The sequence below is a fragment of the Octodon degus genome, unplaced genomic scaffold (genome assembly GCF_000260255.1).
Source record: "Octodon degus isolate 3935 unplaced genomic scaffold, OctDeg1.0 scaffold00018, whole genome shotgun sequence".
In the NCBI taxonomy this organism is placed as follows: domain Eukaryota; kingdom Metazoa; phylum Chordata; class Mammalia; order Rodentia; family Octodontidae; genus Octodon; species Octodon degus.
The window spans coordinates 15,783,317-15,805,510 of NW_004524594.1; the positions used below are offsets into that span (position 1 = coordinate 15,783,317).

A 22,194-nucleotide genomic window follows, 5' to 3' on the forward strand; every position below is an offset into this window, starting at 1 on the left:
ATTTTATTTTTATATATTGCAATAATCATAAATATGACTTGTGTGTGTGTGTGTTTGTGTGTGCTGGGTCTCACTACCTAGCTTGGACTCGTAGCAATCCTCCTGTCTTTCTGCCTTCCTAGTGCTGGGATCAGGTGTGTGCCACCATGCCCAGATTTCATTGTAGCTCAGTAAGCCTGGGGATAGGGCCAGCACAGCATGCAGTGCCTAAGATTGAACCCTGGCCCCTGCACTTACCTAAGTAAGCACTTAGTCCACTGAGCTATCTTGCCGGCCCTTATATGTGACTATTAACAGCAAAAATTACCACTCTGTCAGTTTTTAATCTGTCAATATAATTAATATATATGTACAGATATAAAACATAAGGGGAAAGGTAAAGGAAACTGGTCATTAGGCTTCTGTATTTTGTTTAAAATGGTAAAAATATTAGCCAGTAGTCTACGAAAAGTTAGGTCTGGGCACTGTAATATATAAAACAACCAACTAAAAATACAATACAAAGAAATAACAGGCCCCCAAAAGATCAATGAATACTAAAAGTTACTGACAGCATATTTTGGACATTTTTTTTTTTAAATAGAAAAGAAGAAACAAAGCAACAAAAATTGAGAGGGAAAAGGATGAAACAGCCTTTCCTGGGAGGCGTGAGCAGTGTGAGGCGGCAAGTTAAGTCGCTGGGCTTCTCGTTTTCATCCTGTAGACAGCTCTACCAAGATGGTCAATGTACCTAAAACTCAAAGGACTTTCTGTAAGAAGTGTGGCAAGCATCAGCCTCACAAAGTAACCCAGTATAAGAAGGGCAAGGATTCCGTGTATGCCCAAGAGAAGAGGTGCTACAATGGAAGCAGAGTGGCTACGGTGGGCAGACGAAACCCATCTTCTGGAAGAAGGCTAAAATGACAAAGAAGATTGTGCTGAGGCTTGAGTGTGTGGAGCCTAACTGCAGATTGAAGAGAATGCTGGCCATGAAGAGATACAAGCACTTTGAACTGGGAAGAGACAAGGAGAGAAGGGGCCGACTGGTCCAGCTCTAACCTCGTGCTTCACTTTAAGGCAAATTTGTTGAAGCTAGAGAAACAGAAAAGTTAGCTGTAGGAAAATAAATACAGGGGCTGGGGAGATGGCTCAGTGGAATACATGCTTCCCTGGCAAGTGCAAAGGCCTGAGTTCAATCCCTGGTTCCACAAAAAAAAAGAAAAGGAAAATAAATGAAAAAAGAGGATAAAACAATAAGATGGAAAAATCTAAATCTGTATCAGTAAATAGATTAAGCATATTAACTGAAAAAGAGACTGGATTTCACAAAAAGGGACAAAATAGAACAGTACATTAATCAACAAAGAACTCATGTTAGATACAATGCCATAGATCAGCTAAAATTAAATAATGGAAATGAGCATGCAAACCACAAATCACAAGAAACCTGGAGTACCTATGCTGACATCAAAGTAAATACCAGAGCAAGAGTTATTACCAGAGATAAAGGACACTGCATACTGGTAACTCACCATGACTTAATTGTAAATCTGGACAAAACTAAATATAGAGCCCAAAGTACTGGAAACAATTACTGTAAAGACTGAAAAGAATAAAACACGTAACCATAAAATATGATTTCAACATTCCTCTCTCAATTATTAAAACATTAAGTCAATAGACAATCAACAAGGCAAACAATACTAACATTCAATTTGATCTGACATTTATAGAACAATTTATACAACAGCAACACACACTTTTTTTCCCCAGATAGGATTAGTTCAGGATAGCCTGAAACTTGTGGTAATTTTCCTGCCTCAGTCTCCTCAATTCTAGAATTTCAGGTGTGCAAAGCCCAACTATTATGTAATTTAAAAGCACACTTATTTCGTAATGAACACATTATTTTTACAGTATTTCAATTTTTTCTGTTGCCTTTCCACTGCTTTGTATTAAATGCTATTTTAATTTCCAAACCCTAAGAACAGTGAATAAATACAACTCTATTTGTGTTTTTTTTTTTTCAGGATGTAATTTTATTTTTAATTTTTGTGTGTGTGTGGAACCGGGGATTGAACTCAGGCCCTTGCACTTGCCAGGGAAGCGCTTATTCCACTGAGCCATCTCCCCGGCCCTATTTTTAATTTTTAAGAAATGGACAGATCCAATGCATATCTTTTTTGGTGATCATTTATGTAGTGTGATGTTTCAATACCCATATGTCATGTATAATGATTATATTAAAGCAACTGGCATATCCATCATCCTAAACATTTATGATTTGTTTGTACTGATACCATTTTAAAATACTTTCTGGTAGTTATTCTGAAGTATACAATTGTCAACCAGTTACCCTATGGTATCATAGAACACTGGAATTTTTCTCCCATCCAACTATACTCCCAGCAGGCTCTTTTCCTTGGTAGATAATGACCACAAAGTTGAAAATTATATGGGGTAAAAAAAGGAGCTAAAGTAGTTAAAAACAATTTTGAAAAAAGTTTAAAGGACTTATGTTGAGCATTTTAAAACTTATTCCACAGTTACCGTTTTAAGGCAATACAGTATTGGTGAAAGCATAAACACACTGATCAGTGGAAGAGAAATGAGAGTTTGGAAATATATCTAAATATGGCAACTGACTTGCGAAATAGGCGAAAAAAAGCAATCAATGGAGAAAAGACAGTCTTTTCAATAAATGATGCTGGTATAGCTGGACTTCCTATGCAAAACCTTAGCTTCAACCCATACCTCAGATTTTTTTTTAACCTTTTGTGATTGGAGATTGAACTCAAACATACTCTAACACTAAGCTATATCCCCAGCCAATTTTATTTTTTATTTGAAACAGTCTTACACAGTTGCCCAGGCTGGTCTCAAAGTTGTGAATCTTTACCTCAACCTTCTGTAAGGGTGTACTGTCTCTGCACTAGCAAGAAAAGAAAAACTTGGAATGTATCTCAGTGGTAGACCGCTTGCCTAGCAGGTTCCTGGGTTTAATTTCACTACACACACAAACACAAGAGTAAAGTAAAGGGTGGCTACACTGCCAGACACTCTATTATCATGAATTTTAAAACCTAAAACTGCATAGGAAATCTTATAAATAAGTCAGGCATGATGTGGTATACACCTGTAATCTCAATACTCAGGAAGCTGAGGCAGAAAGATGATAAATTTAAAGTCAGCCTGATTTAAATAGCACCAAGAAACAGCAGGGTAAACAGCTCAGTGGATTAAAGCACCTTGGCAAGCAGGCACAGGGGCCTGCTGTGCTGGCCCTGCCCCCAGGGTGAGCTGAGCTGGCAATTGAGACTGGACATGGTGGTACATGCCTGTAATCCCGGCTCTTGGGAGGCTGTAAACAGGTGATCACTACAAGTGTGATCTAGTAGCGAGACCCTGAACACCCTGTAGACCCGCCCCTAAAATACAAAAATAAATAAATAAATAAACAAATAGCAGAGTGTGGTGGCATATGCCCATCCCAGCATTTGGGAGGATGGCACAGGAGGATCGCTGCAAGTTTGACACCAGCATGGGCTACAAAGTGAACTCAAGGCCTGCTTGAACTGTATAGTAAGACCCTGTCTCAAAATAAATAAACAAATAAATAAAACTAAAAAAAAAAAAAAAACAAACCAAAAAAACTTGTTTTGGATACTTTTCTCTTAACTTGGCTTTTTTTTTTTTTCATACTCTGGCAATTAATGGTATTGAAACCTATAAATGATTATAAATTCTGTTTGGCTGGTTTTTGGCCATAGTGGGGATTCAAGCCAAACTTCTGTACTGAATTACATCTTCAGCCCTTTTTAATGTTGTTCCTTTGCTTTGTTTTTAAATTGTGAGACAATGTCTCATTAAACCACTACATTGCCCAGTCTGGGCTTGAACTTGCAATTCTGTCTCAGCCTTTAAGGGCTTTCTTTTGAAAATTACGGATCACTCACTTCTCTAAATTTTTGTAATACAAGATATAACAACAAATTTGCTTGTTTTTCTTTTGCTAATCTATCTTTATACTGCTTAAAGTTGTTAAATATCCATAAAAGCTTTTCAGTTTTAATATATTATCATCTATACACTATTTTCTAAGAATATGATCTTCTTCAAAAATAGTCTTGGGGCTGGTGAGATGGCTCAGTGGTCTAGGGCACCTACTTAGAACAAGCTTAGCAAAGCATGGGGACCACGGTTCAATCCCCCAGCACCACATGCCAGCCGGCCGCGCCCCCTGGTGGGCTGAGCTGCCCCCCCCACATATAAATAAATGAAAATCAAAAATAGTCTTAAAAGATAATTGCTGTACTAAAACAAAAAATGAAGACAGCAGCACAGATAGAAGTATCTTCAAAGACTCAAAATTGTAAAAGGGGTCAGATGTCCAAGAAACAAATTCAGTTGTTAAAAAGGAGGGAAAGTAGAAAGCAGAACAAGAATGTAAACATGGAAAAGGGACAGTTTTCACATATTGTCTTTGTATTATTCCATGAACACAAAGGAGTATTTCAAAGTAGAAGTAATGCCAGGTACTTTGGAAGCTGAGGCAGGAAGATGCTGTGAGTTTCAGACCAGCTTAAACTACACAGTAAAATCCTGTCTCAAAAAAGACCAAAAAGAAGAAGAAGAAAGAAAAAAAAAAAGATCAACAAAAGAGTACAGATGCTGGGGTTTGATCCCCAGAGTGCTGTGTCAGTCCTGCCCCTGTGGTACACTGAGCGGGCATTGAGACTGGGCATGGTGGCATGCATTTGTAATCCCAGCACTTGGGAAGCTGAAAACAGCAGGATCACTACAAGTCCAACCTACATAGTAAGACCCTATAGACCTTGTACTAAATACAAAATAATAATAATAATAATAATAATAATAATAATAATAAGTATTCCTTTTTTACAAAGATAAATCTGATTGGAACACAGAGGTCGGATTTGACATAGAAACTAGCGAGAAAGATTTTGATAAACAGGTCTGTTGCAACAGTCAAATGAACAATTAGTTCTTACAGATGAGACAGCAGAGACGATGAAGAGAAGACCTGATCATAAGGATGAGATTGATGTTGATTATAATTAACAATGAGATGATGTTTGCCTAAAAGAAACTAATTTCAGACTCATTTTATATCAGATATTACAAAAGGTTTGTTCTAGGAATGAAAAAGGAAACAAGAATTGCAAAGGACTGAATTGGGAGAGAACAATCCATATTAATGTTTCTGAATCTAAGACTGACTTTCCATTATTTTAATTTCCCTGTGTAATAAATGGAAATTGTTTTAATTGAAAACTGTCACTTACACTATTATTTGGGATACCTTAATAAAGGTGTCTCAAGTCCAGAGAAAAGCTGACAAGTACATTATAAAATAGTTTTTAATTCTTAAAGCATTGCTCTATTAATACAAACTAACAGCAATTTAGAAATACAAGCTCTAGAACTAGACAAATGTGGGTTCAGATTCCAGCTGTGTTGTACTTATTAACTACATGGATCATTATTCTGTGACATCATTGATTTATTGAAGCAATAATGGACATCTCACAACGCTACTGCTAGTTCCTGGCATGGAGGTAAGTAATAGCTACATTGTTCTAATTTTTTCCTGGCATGTTCCTTAACATACTTTTTACTTGCCTGTTAATTGTTTAAAGAAGGCAATGTTTCTTAAAACATTTCCTGTATTAACTGAGAATAAGGTGAAACACATCCCAAAGATTTGGAGGTACATATAGTTCAAAGCCAGTACAAAATTGATTTTTTTAAAAATTTTTTTAATTTAGTACAGGGCTTACAGGGTCTCACTACACACATCAAACTTGTAGTGATCCTTCCATTTTCAGCCTCCCAAGCACTGGGATTATAGGCACACATCACCACACCCAGTCTCAGCACACCCTGGGTGCGAGGCCAGCACAGCATGCCTGGGATTGAACTCCACTCCCTGCAACTGCCTAAGCAGGTGTTTTAATCTACTGAACTATCTGGCTGGCCTGCAAAGTTTTAGACTAACATGAATGCCATACATAACTACTTAGTAAAATGGTAATTTTCAGGTAAAATTAGCATATTAAGAAAATATGCCATGTTTATATGATAAGAACTCCAATGCTGTGTCTCATATCCAAAAGCTGTTTCAAGACAACTCAGATTAGAGAAATTGAAACTCTTCAATCCAAGTTTTAAAACCTGGGGGAAAAAGTCAAAAACAAAACAAAAAAATACCCAGAGTTACATAGGCTAAAACTTAGAACTTTCTTATCAGCAAGGTAAATGTTAAAATGTTAAAAAATAAATACCCAAGATGTATACCTCACAACTTATTGCTTATATATTTTGTCCACAAAATTTGTAGACCTCCTGCAAGCTAAAAAAAAAAAAAAAAAAAGTAGACCTATGGCTTAAAAACAATTGTTGGTTAGAAAGACAGCTCAGTGGTCTAAGCACCTGCCTGGCAATTGTGGGGAACCCAGGTTCAATCCTCAGTACTGATGCTGTGCCAGTCCTGGAACCTTGGGCACACTTTGCCAGCCACTGAAAACCAGGTGCGGTGGTACATGCCTTTAATCCCAGTGCTGGGGAGGCTGAGACAGGAGGATCACTATGAGTCAAAACTGCGTAGTGAGAACCTGTACCAAAAAAAAAAAGGCAAGTCATAGTTGTGAATTTATTTAAAACTTTACCTGTTTTCTTCTTTTTATTAGAAGTAGCATCCAACACAGTTAAGGAAGCAGAGATGGTTTTATAAATATCCTGACTGCGCACTGCAGAATCTTCTTCATCGGAAGACAATGAAGACAAATGTTCCAAGCTTTTAAGTTTGTTGTTGACTTTTTCTGATGGACCATTACCCCCTGTTTCTGTCACTAAAGGTGTGAGTGTTGTAGATGACATCTTTGGAAATGGTGGAGGGCCTAGTGTACGGACAATCTGGGTCCCTGGTCGTCTGGTCTTGTTAGGCATTCGGACCGCAAGAGTAGAAAACTGCTGCTTGGGGCCAGATTTCAGAAAATCTAAGAAAGAAGCAATAAATCCTGTTTTGACTTCTGGCTGTTTTTCTTCTACTTCTTTGATCTTCTGTCTCATTTTTTCTTGATGCTGATCATCATCATGGCAGCTTTCAGAGGCAGGATTATATGGTAGATACATATCTGTTCCCCTTGGATTCTGCCGTTTGCCTTGGGCAGGTCTTTTCAGCTGTTTCTGATTACTGATGTCTTCCTCTTTAATTTGCCCTTTCCCTTTAACCTTTTTCTTTGGAAGGTTAAGATGTATTAAATCTTGGTTTTCCTCTTCAAGCTTGACACTGATTGCATCCCCAGGCTGGGCCACAGCCAATAGTGCAAGTGTACTTCTAGCAGGGTCCATTGATACACTGCTGTCATCACCCCCTAAAGTAAATTCACTCTCTGATATAGCACTCTCTCCGCTTATGCTCCTACTACTGGAAACAAACTCCTGGTTTCTGTTGTTATTTACTGTATTATCAACAGGAACTTCACTGTCTTCCTCAGATTCATGATTGGTAGCAGACTGTTTCTTGAATGGGTCACAACTTTGCTCCTGAACTTCATGACTTGCTCCAACCCCTGCTGATGTTACTTTAGTTGGTATACTTTGAGCAGATGTATCACTATGTTGTTGATCAAGGGTGATTTGTGACTGAAGGGTTGGTACCGGTGAAATGTTTACAGTAACCTGACTGCCATTTAGGGAAATATCATTTAAATTTTGTGGCTTTCCTACTGTAGCTGCTATAGAGTTAAAATCTGATGTCACATGGCTAACATCTAATGGCTGTGGAAAATGAGATTTAGAATCACTACCTTCAACAGCCTGCACAGTTTCATTTGAAGTTGACTTGGAAAAATCAGAAGGTGTAACCCCACAAGCTGCTGCTGTAGCTGCTAAGATGTCATCTACATTTGATAAAATATTTCTTTCATCACTGAGAAGCATTGCCTCTGGGAAACATATTGATCCAAGAGAAACAAACTGATTCTTTGAATTTTGTTGATCTGTTTCACTGAAATTGCTCTTTGTTGTCATTTGTTGTTGTAATGGTTTTGAAGATTCAGAGAGGTCTACTTTCATGATTTCAGAATTCTGAGGATGGAGCTGTTGCTGAGAATTATCACCGTTGCTCTGAATCATATGACCATCCATTTGAAGGAAAGGATGTACTATTTGTTGAGGACTCTGGACACGCTGTACTTGTAAAGATGCCTTTACTTGTCCTAAACTTGCTTGCAGTATTGACTGTTGAAGAATCTGTAAGTCACAGGTAGAATCTAAAAGGACCTGTGTATTAGTAAGAGGTGTCTGATGTCCACGTCCTAATGCATGATTTGGAATCTGAATCTGAGAAGAGGCATTAATTACTTGTTCATGCTGCTCTTGGACCTTGGTTTCATGTACCTGATGTATAAGAGGATGCTGCTGGTTTAAGTCTTTAGTATTCAAACTTATTTGTGGAGTCTGTATTAAATTAGTTGCCTTAAGATCAAGGGTTGCTCCATTATTAGCTTGACCAATTTGTTGGCTAAGTTGTGTCACTGAACCAACCATATTTTCTTCTTTCTTTGGCCCTTGTAGAGGAATACCAACAACTTGATCTTCAAGATGGGAATTACTTCTGATTACACCCTGGGAGTATCTGTCATCTGCCTTTGACACCTTGTAAGTTGATTCTGTAGCATTAATTTCCCCATCTGATAACCTTTGGGTTGAAGACTCAAGAGATGCTTGTGACTGCAATGTTTGTAACTCTTGAATTGGAAAGTCACTGTCTTGCTTTGAAGATGTATACACATTTGAGTCAAGTTTTCCTTCAGCATAAGACTTAGAATCAGGGGAAGGTATGGTATTCTGTAATGCATGACAATGAGTAGAGGATGCAAAAGATGATGATCTAACAGCAGGCAAAAACTTCTGAGGCTGGGGAGATGATGACCCTTGAGTCTGGGCAGTTTGGGAAGAATGCACAGTAATGTAATTTTGGGTTGGGCTAGAATCTGACAAATTTGGGGGATGAGAGGCAGAAGAATAAGCTAGCGAAGGGGCTGTTAATGTCAGGGACTGTCCTGAAGCATAGCTTTCTGAAGGACTGACAACTGACAAAACCTGTGACTGAGATGAAAAACTAACCTGTGTCTGGCTAACTGGTGATAAACCCTGAGAGTGACCAGAAGAGTAACTCTGAGACTCACTGACTGAAGAAATATCTCTTGTTTGAGCAGGGTAATTCTCATTTGTAACTGAAGATAATACTTCCTGTTGATTGGATGAGTAATTAAGTGTCTGATTTTCAGAAGTTATAGGCTGAGATGGCCCAGGAAAGGCCAATGTTTTATACAAGGATGGCAATTTCTCAACCTTGTTGGGCCTATAAACTTGTGAATGAACAATAGATGGCACATTATGTGGCTGCACTAAACCATAATTTTGGGACTGACTAACTGATAAAAGGCTTGGAAGCTGTGCTGTAGAATAGATTTGTGCTTGACCTGATATTACAGAACTCTGGTTGTGTAAAGGTTTGGAATAGCTTAGTGTTTGCACAGGATGAATTATATTTTGAGGTTTTGGGGTCTTAGTTGATGTTAGTGCTTGTTTTGTAGAACAACTGTTTACTTTTGTAGTAGAAGGAAGATACCCTGATGACGGAACTGCAGATGAGTATGACTGAGCAAGTTCCACCGAGACCTGTGGGGTCGTCTGCTGCAAACCTCCACTGCTCACCTGAGTAGAATCTCTGACTGGGCTACAAGGTAAAGATGACTGCCTGGTTGTTTCCTGAAAATTAACCACACCTGTATTTGCTAGGTAACTATGTAAGGAATGCTGTGAACCAGTCAGTTGTGCCTGAAGAGACTGGGTACCTGAAGGCCGCTGATGGTGTTTAATAACACTACATTCTCGAAGAAGAGCTCTTTCAATGGAAGCAGTAGAACTAGAGAAGAGAGTTGAACTGTAGGCTTGAGGAGTTTGCTGGGCTCCCCCCAGTGCTGAAGGCAACAAACTAAACTGAGGTTGTAAAAGATGGGGTGCAGACTCTTGAGCTGAGCGATATGTTGAAGACTGAGGTGGTACACTGTTACTTAATGCAGAACTGCCCAGGCGCTCAAATGCCAAAGCAGTTGGAATAGTTCCCTGGGAAGTCTTAATTTGTAGCAAAGGGTCATGAGGATTTAAAATTCCATTTGATGTAGTGTTAAAAGTTGAGTCTTGAAGCACCAGAGGTGAGGTGGTAACAAAGTTTCTATTGCTAAAGGTGGTAGGATGCTGATAAGCAGAGAGTGCAGATGGTGGAAGAGTTCCAGTGGTTGGCAAAGGTCCAGTAACAAACTCAGTTGCTGCTGAGGAATGCATGCCTGTGAAGAAAAGGTACAAACATTTTAATGCAATTTATAAATACATAAATGTTTCCATAGTAGTAACATATAACCCTCAATCTACCAAAATGTCTATAAAGCTGAAAAGCCTGAAAAATTAGTTTTATATATAAAATTTGAAAATTCCATTTCAATATATGTACTCTTTTTCTTAAGTAAAAACAAAGTTATAAAGGTAGCATGAATTCATATCTACAAGTGTAATATAAGTGAGTCTGTATACTGTTGGACAATATGAAAGCAAACCAATAAATATAAACTCTAATGATTAATAATATGTCTGAGTTTTCAATGCAAAATACCAACATTAATGTTTACAAATAACTGAAACTGAAATATCAATACTAAACTGCCTATCCTTAACAAGACAAGTAAATCTAAAAATAATACTTTTTATAAGAATATATTTATTTTAAAAGCTTCTTGGATTTTAGTATTGGTTCCCTATGAACAACTTCCAAATAACAATAAATGCAAATTTCTTACCAAACAGTTATCAGAAATAAGGTTAACATTTCAAGAGTATTCTTTCCCCCCCCCCCCCCCCAGACAGGGTCTTGCTATATAGTTAAGGTGGCCTTGAACTCACTGTATAGCCCAGGCTAGCCTCAAACTTGCAGTGATCCTCTCGCCTCAACTTCCTGGGTTCTGGAATTACAGGTGTGCAACACCACACCCAACTTGGATAGCATGCTAGCTATATATAGAAAGAACAAAAATGTGTACTCTGTTGTGATCCAGAAGTCCTAATTCTAGAAATGTTGTACAAGATATTCATTATAGCTATTTGTAAGTATAAATAACTAAACTGTCTACCAACAAAAGATAAATCAATAGGCTATGGGCTAAAAACAAATAATAATTAGGTAGATACACAATAGGTAGTCAAAATATACAATGAACAGGTGCCGGGGAGATGGCTCAGTGGAATAAGTGCTTCCCTAGCAGGCGCAAGGGTCTGAGTTCAATCCCCGGTTCCACCAAAAAAAAAAAAAAAAAAAAAAAAAAAAATATATATATATATATATATATATATATAAAATGAACAATTAAAGTTTTTAAAATGCAATGTAATAAATGACACATTTCTTCGAATTCCCTTCAGATACACCTCCTCATTTTTAATTCACTTAACCTATCTTTCTTTTTTTTGTTTTGTTTGTTTTTGTGGAACCGGGGATTGAACTCAGGCTCTTGCACTTGCTAGGCAAGCGATTATTCAACTGAGCCATCTCCCCGGCCCCTAACCTATCTTTCTTGACACTTTGTTTTTATGAGGTATGATAAAAAATATGGTGAATGCTGCTGCCGAGTGCCATAAAGGGTAAAGGGCAGGCTCATAAAAGCATTACATTATACCTTTGTGTATGCTTATTCACCAGACATAGTACCATAAGACTTCTGGTGCTTCTTCAAAATCAAAAGGATTTTTTTTTTTTTTTTTTTTTTTTTGCAGAACCAGGGATTGAACTCAGATCCTTGCGTTTGCCAGTCAAGTGCTTATCCTACTGAACCATCTCCCTGGCCCCTCAAAAGGATTTTTAAAGGTAACCACTCTGAACTAATTCAGGAATGACTTCCTGAAGTGTTTCAGAAAGTAGCAAGAGGATACATGCATTCAAAGCAAAGGGCAATATTTTGAAGGGGATTAATAGCAATGTATCTTTTACTGTAATAATTTTTGGTTTTGGTACCAGGAATGGAACTTAGGATCTTATGCTTGCCAGGCAAGCACTTTGTCACTGAACTAAATTCCTGGCCCTTAAAACAAATTAGTATTATTTTTTTATTTTATTAATTTTATTGAGAAACAAATAGCAATAGGACAGTTTCAAAACAGGTTAGTAGGACAGTTACAATAATTAATGTTGCATATTGTTGTCTTCGTACCTATTCACAGTACAAGATGCAGACATGACATTCTGTCCAAACACTATTAGTACAAATCTTTCTTCTTACTGAATTAAGAGAAAGTAGCTGTACATCTATGCTATTTTGTATATACATATATATATATATATATTTTTTTCACTACACAATAGTCCTTCATATTAAGTTTCAGCACTAATGTACTTATAAACAGAAGGATGACTTTTTTTTTCGGGGGGGGGGGCAGGCTTCAAATGCCTTCAGGGCAGATTTGGCTGGCTTGAGTTGTGAGGACTGAACCACAGCAACCTGAGCATGATTGCTTTGTTGAAGCAGCCACTTAAAGAACTGAGCTAAAGGGCAGGCTCCCTGTACTGATAAACAAAGTCAAACTAATAAATACATGGGACTGGGGAGACAGCTCAGTAGAATAAGTGCTTGCCTGGCAAGTGCAAGGTCCTGAGTTCAATCCCCGGTACTGCCCCCCCCCAAAATAAATAAATAAAATAAAAATAAAAATAATAAAATAAATAAATACATGAATACAAATTAACACATATAGGTGAAGTTTATTTTTTGTTTTTGGTGCCGAGGACCAAACCCAATAAAATGTCCAGCTTTCTAGGCAAGCGTTCTACAGCTGAGCTAAATCCTCAGTTTTCATATGTATAGACTACTTTCAGAAGCAAAACATAAAGCCAGGCTTTTTTAAACAGATTTTTAAACTTTATATCAGACCATTAATTATCTCTTTAGAAGCAGAGAATAGGGGCCAGGGAGATGGCTCAGTAGAATAAGCGCTTGCCTGGCAAGAGCAGGGCCTGAGTTCAATCCCTGGTTCCGCCAAAAAAAAAAAAAAAAAAGCAGCTGAGAATAAGTGTTGCTACACATGCTGGGAAGCTCTATAACAGAATTCATGTCAGAATGATAAAATATTTCTTATAATTATTACTTCAAAAATTTTCTCAAATATGGTATGAACTCTTTCTTAAAACAACCACTCAAGGGGCCAGGGAGATGGCTCAGTGGAATAAGTGCTTCCCTGGTAAGCGCAATGGTCTGAGTTCAATCCCCAGTTCTGCAAAAATAAAAAACAAACAAACAAAAAACCCCACACTCAATCCTATAGTCCTACACAAAATAAAAAATGGGTATACAAATAATTCCTCTCCCCCCCATACTGGGGACTGAATTCAGTGGTAGAACATTAAATCTCTGTTCTATCATAACTGAGCTAGATCCTTTGCCCTTTTTACTTGAGATAGGGTCTTGCTAAACTGTCTAGGCTGGCCTTGAACTTGCAATCCTTTGGCCTCTGCCTTCCAGATACATGGGATTATGGTGTGCACAACTACATCTGGGTTTACTAATAATTTGAAGACAAATCATTGAAAACTGAAATTTTAAAAAGTGAAATATAGAAAAGTATATATTATCATTTAAAAGTGGATATAATACCAATTTATAATGGCTTTCATTAAATAGTGATTTAATCTCATCAAGTAGGGACAATCTACGTACCACTAACGATTAAATGATTCCCAAGATTCATTTTTACAATACCATCAACTCAGCCTGAAGTCATTAAACAAAATTTAACACTCGCGTCTTCCAAAAAGACAAATACTGAAACTGGCAAAGTGAAAAATAAACTTTACAGAGCACAGTAGACAGCTCAGTGGTCTAAATACCTGCCTGGTAAGCACAAGGACCTGGGTTCAATCTCCAGTACTGCATGCTGTGGAACCCTGGGCACACAATGCTGGCCCAAAATGGCATAACCCCAGTGCTGGGGAAGCTGAGACAGGAGGATCACTATGAGCCTGAGCTGCGTAGTGAGACCCTGTACCAAATAAATAAATAAATAATTTAAATAAGCTTTACATCCAGGTTTATAATTTTTTAAAATATATTTGGGGGGGCCAGAGAGATAGCTCAGTAGAAGAAGCGCTTGCCTGGCAAGTGCAGGGTCCTAAGTTCAATCCCTGGTTCCGCAAAAAAAAAAAAACAAAAAAAAACAAAAAACCCAAAACATACAAATCAAACCAATGAAAATAGCATGCCAGAAATGCTAATTTTTAAAGTCCATTAGAAAATCAATCATTACTAACACTCTCAGCCATACAATGACACAGACATGAAAGGTACTTTTTTTTTTTTTAGTGTTTCTGATGGTAGAGATGGTGAAAACATAAATAAGGCTTTAATTTGACAAAATATAATGCAAAATTCTTTTTGTCTTTTTGAGACAGGGTCTCACTATGCAGTTCAGACTGGCCTTAAACTCACTTTGTAGTCCAGGCTGGCCTTGAACTCTCAATGGTACTCCTGCCTTAGCCTCCCAAGTGCGAGTGCAAGTGTTGGGATTACACGCGTGGGCCACCACGCCCAGCTAAAGGTACTTTTTTTTTTTTTTTTTAGTGGTATCTCAGGACCTTGTGCTTGCCAGGCAGGCACTTATGCTGCTTAGCTATATCCCCAGCCCCTAAAGGTACATTTCTAATAAGTGTTTTTTTTTTTTTTTTTTGTTTTTGGTGGACCTGGGGATTGAACTCAGGCCCTTGCGCTTGCCAGGGAAGCACTTATTCCACTGAGCCATCTCCCCAGCCCCTCTAATAAGTGTTTTTAAAGAACATAAATTTCAAAAAAACCCAAACAAACAAACAAAAAAACCCCAATCACCTGTCTGCCAGGAGGGAGCCCTGAACTGTGGTAGAAGAGTTGTTCCTGAAGAAGCAGCCTCAGCAGTACGAGACTCAATAGTGGAGAGAAAATTCATCACGGAAGATTCTTTACTGATGGTGCTGGCACTGTTCACACTCGTCTCAAATAATCCCGAAAGCCCTACAGTAGAAGATAAAGCCCAGAGTAAAATATATATATATATATATGAATTCTATTCCTACACTAGCCTATAAAAGAATTTCTGAAAACTGAGTCTCAAAAATTCTTATTTTTATCTTGTTTTTTTGGAACCAGGAATCAAACTCAGGACTTTGTACTTGCCAGGCAGGCACCATGCCACTGAGCTATACCTCCAGCCCCAGTTTTATTTTAAAATAGCAAACAAACAAAATAGCAAACAAATAATCAAACATAATATAAAACCTCCAAAGATGCTTAAGATTTCTTAATTATATAGATACATTCTGTATCAGTTAAAAAATTCAAAGTTTTCATCTCATTTTCACTTTAACATTTCCCATAGCCTACATGTTACATTTATAACCCAAATAAACACTGTTTTTTCTTCTTCTTCACTCACTGTACCCCAGCTGGGAGCACACTTCACAAGAGAACTGTACCGGCTGGCTGAGGTGTAGGGGCATACGCAGGAAGCTGATGAGACGCTGTAAAGGTCTGTCTCTGGAGATCTGGTTCAGACTGGGAGGGATGTCCTTCTTCATAGCTTAAACTACAGGATAGTAAAAAAATCAGTAACCCAAAAAAAACAGCCTGAACTATTAGCATCAAACATTTTCAAGGGCAACTGTTGAAAGCAGATCTTGCCTCAGCTGAGGAGCATGTGGATTTAGCTAAAACAAAACAGATTAGGGTAGTAGAAGGCTTTGACCAAATTCTTGATCTATGGATAATTTTTCAAGTTCATATTCCTACAAGTCCACTGTCACAATGGGGAAATTGTACTAAAAAAATACACAGAAAGAAAAAATGACCCATAGCATTTACTTTTATAATCAACTTTCTTTCAGAGGCCTTTTACTATGAGAAGTAATAGAAATAATGTTTGTTTTTTTTTTTTTGTTCCTCGAATGCCTTCAGGGCACTTTTGGCCAGCGGGAGAGTTGTGAGGTTCGAACTCCAGCAACCTGAGGCTGACAGCTTTGTCGAAGCAGCCACTTAAAGGCCTAAGCTAGCTAGGGCCAGGCCCCCTAAAATGGAATAATGTTTTTTTTTTTTTTTTAATGAGAAGTAATAGGATAAAGCACAGAGAGTAATATTCTGGGAAACAGGAGAGCTGAGTTCACTGTCTAAGATCTATGCTGGTTTACAGTGTAATTTACATAAGTAACTCATTACTGTTGGACTAATTTATTCATCTACATGAAAATGGAACCAAAGAAAATAAATTCAAAAGTCTCTTTAGTTCTGACATTATAAGGAATATCAAATAACTCAAATAAATTTATAGTACTTCTCAATAACTCACACTCAAAATAATTCACAAGATAATTTCCCCTTTTAATTTTTATTTTGAATATTTTAAGCTCATAAAAATCAAAATAGTATAACAAACACCTATATACTATACCTACCAGCTAAGACTGAACAATGAGTAACTTTTTGGTGCATTTATCTTTCTTCAAACAGCTTAAAAACAACTAGTACACATCATAGCCCTGAAGCCCTAAACACTTCAGCTGTCTCTTCTAGGAATAAAGTCCTTCTCTTTTTTTTTAATATTATGGAAAAAAGTACAACAAATTTCATAACATAGTCATAGGAGAATAACAGTAGTTAATACATTGTTATCTTTACAGTAGTTCTCAGAGTACAAGTTATAGGCATAAAAAATTCTCCAATCAAAAATCTTCCTTTTCAATTAACTAAGAGACACAAGTAGTATAATTAACTTGCATTTTTTTCTTTATGGCCCTTCTATGACTGATCATTGTTAAACGTGAAGAAATTTAACATTAAATAATCATATAAAATACAGTGCATATCCTAATTTTTCCAACTGTTGCCAAATAACGGGGATTTTTGGAGCTCTTTCTAAGGATATAATAAATAATTTTTGAGGCTGGGACTACACCTCAGTTATACAGAGCTTGCCTACTACACGTAAAGCCCTTGGTTCAATCCTAGCCCAACAATAGTCAATGGAGAGAGTGAGAATTTTATTTGATTTTGTCTTTAACTTAGGGCCAGTGCCTCAACCTTGTCCATCATCCCAGATCCATTTTATCTTGACTTCATGTCAGAGACGTTCAGGTCAACTGAATTTTAGGATATCCCAAATTCTGGATTTTTCTTATATGAAGTGGTAAATAATGCTATTTTGTCTAACCCTAAGATAGTCGATGCTAATTCTGAGGTATTTCAGGTACTGTTTGCCACATCTCACTATGTACTTATCAGTTTTTTCTATTTTAAAATTAGGTAGGCTGGGCTGGGGAGTAACTTGGGGGGTCTAGGCACCTGCCTGGCAAGCACAAGGACCCGAGTATGATCCCCAGTACCACATGGCATGAGGCCCTAGAACCTCGGGCATGTTATGCTGGCCACTGAAACTGGGCATGGTAGCCCACACCTGTAATCCCAGCACTGGGGAGGCTGAGACAGGAGGATCACTACAAGTCCAAACTGCGTAGCGAGACCATGTACCAAGTAAATAAATAAATAAAAAGCTTTTTTTTTTTTTTTTTTTAAAGAAATTAGACAGGCAACATTAGAGAATTTAAAGTACAAATACTATATTTTTGTTCTCAACAGCAACAGTTTTAGATTTTAGTCACCTAAGATCCTTAATTCATTGATTACACAGTGGAGATTACAGTAGTTAGCATCCTTTTGTAAAATTAAAAAGCTTATTTTTTCCTCTTTTTTTGTGTGAACATATTTACATATTTTACTATTTTTTTCAAATATACATTTGTCTTACCCTGTCCAAAATCAATTTAAAAAAAATCTAAGATCAACGTACAAGACCTGAAACTTTGGGGGCTGGTGAGATGGCTCAGTGGTCTAAAGCACCTACTTAGAACAAGCTTAGCAAAGCACAGGGACCGCGGTTCAATCCCCCAGTACCACATGCCAGCCAGCCCTGCCCCCTGGTGGGCTGAGCTGGCCAGACAGACAGACAGACAGACAGACACACACACACACACACACACACACACACACACACGTAAATAAATAAAATTTAAAAAAAAAAAGACCTGAAACTTTGGGAAATTCTAAATGAAAATATAGGAGAAATACTTGAAGCCATTGTCACAGGCAAAAACTTCCTGAAGAGGACTCCAACAGCACAGGAAACAATATAGTAAGAACCAAAAATAGGATGACATCAAAGTTTCTGTCCAGCAAGGGAAATAAGAGTGAAGGGAAAGCCCTCATACAGAGTAAGAGAAAGTCCTTCTTTGTCAGCTACTCTTCTGACAGAATATGTGGAATATAGAAAGGACCCAAAGAATTAAATACCAAGGGGCCGGGGAGATGACTCAGTAGAATAAGCACTTCCTGGCAAGCACAAGAGTCTGAGTTCAATCCCTGGTTCCACCAAAAAAAAAAAAAAAAAAAAAGAAATACCAAAAATAGAAATCAAGAAAGAGGTAAATGAACTGAATAAACACTTCTCAAAAGAAATACAAGTGGTCGATAAGTATAAGAAAAAACCCTCAACCTCTTTAGGATACTAGAGAAATACAAATCAAAACTACACTAAGGCCAGGTGTGGTGGCACATACCTGTAATTCCAGCTATACCACTCAATTCCAGTATATACCTGAAGTAATTAAAGTCAACACAGCATAAAGGTAACTGCATAGCCATGTTTACTGCAGCAAATTCACTATAGCCAAATATGGAACCAGCCCAAGTGCCCATTATCAGATGAAATAAAGAATATGTTAACATATATACACAATGGAGTATTATTCAGCCATAAAGAACAAAAATTTATCATTTGCAGGAAAATGCAATCTCAAAATCACAATGAGCAAAATAAGGCACTTATTGCATGCTCTCCCCAACAAATGGAATCTTAAAACAATGACAAGAATGTAGATGAGAGCTTCCCTGGCAAGTGCAAGGGCCTGAGTTCAATCCCCAGTTCCGCCAAAAAAAAAAAAAAAAAAGTAGATGAGAGATTATTACCATACAAGAGGAAGGGAATAAGGTGTTGAGGAGGGTGGTATATAAATAAGGTGGATAATAAGGGTGACAGATATGATCACAACATATATATCAAATGCAAGGTTCTGAATTTGGTTTTTGTTATGTAAGTATGTATATATGTATGTATTTACATTTATACATTGGTACATTTATATTTATACTGGTACATTCATACATTTTGTGAAATTAGGGGAAAGGGCAGGATAAGAGTTGATGGAAGTTTCACATTTATGGGGCTGGGGAGATGGCTCAGTAGGATAAGCGCTTGACTGGCAAACGCAAGGATCTGAGTTCAATCCCCGGTTCCGCCCCCCCCAAAAAAAAAAAAAAAAAAAAAAGAGTTGATGGAAGGATGGTAAAAATAATTAAGATATGTTATTTGCATGCATAAATCTGCCAAAACGAGGCCCATTAATCTATATAAACAATATGCATTAATAATAAAAAAGATGTGAAGGCAGGTGTAATGGATCACATCTATAATCCTAGGAAATCAGTCTATCTCCACACACACACTATACAGACAGACAGACACACACTCACCAGACTCTTGATATTCAACTTATCACTTCAGCCCTGTGGGTTTTGTTTCTGATGTGTCCTTCTTTTTTTAAAAATTTTTTTTTACTTTTTATTTATGCGTGTGTGTGTGTGGCCAGCTCAGCCCAGCCCACCAGGGGGCGGGGGCTGGCTGGCATGTGGTGCTAGGGGACTGAACCGCGGTCCCTGTGCTTTAGCTAAGCTTGTTTTAAATAGGTGCTTTAGACCACTGAGCCATCTCACCAGCCCCAGATGTGTCCTTCTTAGTACTTATATCCTCATCTTCTAGCACAAAATGTTTCAGGCTCAATTTGATTACTTGCCCTGTCTGAGACCTGCACAGAGCCCTTTTCCTGGGTAATAGCTTCTAGATATTGTGCATGTCCAATGTGTAAGGTGTCACTGCTTCTAGGTCTGATCAGTGGACAAAGTCGAAAAAGATCTTTTTAAAAACAAGAGTTCAGGGCTGGTGAGATGGCTCAGGGGTCTAAAGCACCTACTTAGAACAAGCTTAGCAAAGCACAGGGACCTCAGTTCAATCCCCCAGCACCACATGCCAGCCAGCCCCGCCCCCGGTGGGCTGAGCTGGCCACACACACACACACACACACAAATAAATAAATAAAAATTAAAAAAAAAATAAAAACAAGAGTTCACACTGACAACTTCTGCTCAAATTAAATACAGATTTCTTCACCTTCTCCCATTTTACACATATATCTTCAATTGCCTACCATCATGGATCACAATATCAATATATTTATTCAGTACCTTTATCCAAAAATGCTGTGATACCACACTACCAAAAATAAACCTACTATTTAATATTGACTTACAGTATTTATTGTTCCCAAGATCATGTTTCAAGAAGGTTTGAAATAGATTTGAAAAAATTATTTTTGAACGGCTATCTTATTAATAATATACAGAAGATGGATTTTGTTTGAAAGATTCCATTTTAGGATATACTTAATTATTTTTAACTCAAAGTCAACTTTATTGGCTGAGGTAGCTGAGCAGTATACTGTCTGCCTAGCTTATACAAGGTCCTGGGTTTGATCCCCAACACCACAGACAGACAGACAGACAGACAGACACACACACACGACACACACACACACACACACACACACAGTGTCCACTTTAATAAAGTAAACCACATATACGAGAGCACATCCATTTTAAGAACTGCAAATAGTTCAACACGTTTTGATCAATACAGAGACACTGGCACTCCTTTGGAATCACTTTTTGAAATCATACCCAAACCGCAAATAACCACCAATAACCTTATCTGTCACTATAATTTAGCATAACCTGTTAAAGTATTTCATATAAGTAGAATTATATAATACATGCAATTGCTACTAGGCTATTTCTTCCTTTCTCTTTTTTTTTTTTTTTTTTTTTTTTTGTGAAACCAGGAATTGAACTGAGGCCCTTACACTTGACAGGGAAGTGCTTATTCCATTGAGCCAGCTCCCCGGCCCCAATACTAGGCTATTTCATTCAGCATGTTTTTAAGGTATATTCATGTTGTTACATTCATAAGTAGCTAATTCCTTTTCATTAAATTGCATAAAAATAGGGGTGGGTAAGATAGCTCAGTGCACTAAAGCACCTGCTAGGAAAGCTTAGGCAAGTGCATGGACCACAGTTTGATCCCCAGCACATGCCCTGCCAGCCCTGTCCCCAGGCAGGCTGAGCTGCCAGAGACGTAGTGGTGCATGCCTGTAATCCTAGCACTGGAGAGGCTGAAAGCAGGAGGATCACCACGAGTCCGAGCTGCGTAGTGACACCCTGGAACAACCAAATAACCAAATACACAAAATAAATAAATAAATAAAATACAGTATGTTTATCTATCCATGTACTAACAGACATTAAATGTTTCTAGGTAGGAGCCACTAATTGTTTATTTTCAGTGAATAAACTGTGAATCCCTACGTACAGTGGACCTGTTATTTTTTGTTCTGTCCTGACAGTATTAGGAAGCAAACCCAGGACCTCACATATGTTAAGTGCTGTACACTGAGCTATATTCTCATTATAAAGCTTTAGTTTATAAACTACACACAGTAAGAGATTAACATAATTAGTAATAAAACAATTAATTGTACTTCGAGGCCATTAGTAGTAAGGGTTACTTGAATAGAACTACCATGAAAATGTAACAGGTAAGCTGGTGGCTACTAAAGGACTAATGAACAGGTAATAAATGCCTGGACAAAGGGATGATTCATATCCTGGTCAGGATAGGGAAGGAAAGCTGGAGATTTCATCATGCAGCTCAGAAAGGTGTGTGATTTAAAACTAAGCTTACCCTCTAGAATTTTCCACTTAGTATTTGCAGACCAAGGGTAATTGTGGATAAATGAAATAATGGAAAGCAAAACTGCAGAAAGCAAAACCATAGATAAAAGATTGGTATAGTATCAGCTTGTAACATTCTTTTATTAAAAATTTTTAGGGCTCCAGGGGCTGGTGAGATGGCTCAGTGGTCTGAAGCACTTACTTAGAACAAGCTTAGCAAAGCACAGAG

General features: G+C 37.7%; 1 protein-coding gene across 3 annotated transcripts in view; it reads right to left on the minus strand.

Annotated features, from left to right (window-relative positions):
• Qser1 (glutamine and serine rich 1) overlaps positions 1-22,194 on the minus strand; it is a 99,427-nt gene that overhangs the window by 51,492 nt on the left and 25,741 nt on the right. For 2 of the 3 annotated variants that reach the window (XM_023710617.1, XM_023710618.1), the window contains exons 2-4: positions 15,554-15,663; positions 14,931-15,092; positions 6,669-10,358 (exon numbers count right to left, since the gene is read on the minus strand). In XM_023710617.1, coding sequence (XP_023566385.1) covers positions 6,669-10,358; positions 14,931-15,092; positions 15,554-15,663 — 3,962 coding nt within the window. Of the gene's footprint in view, positions 1-6,668; positions 10,359-10,968; positions 11,077-14,930; positions 15,093-15,553; positions 15,664-22,194 lie in introns of those variants that run through there. The other variant, XM_004627068.2, reaches the window with a different exon arrangement.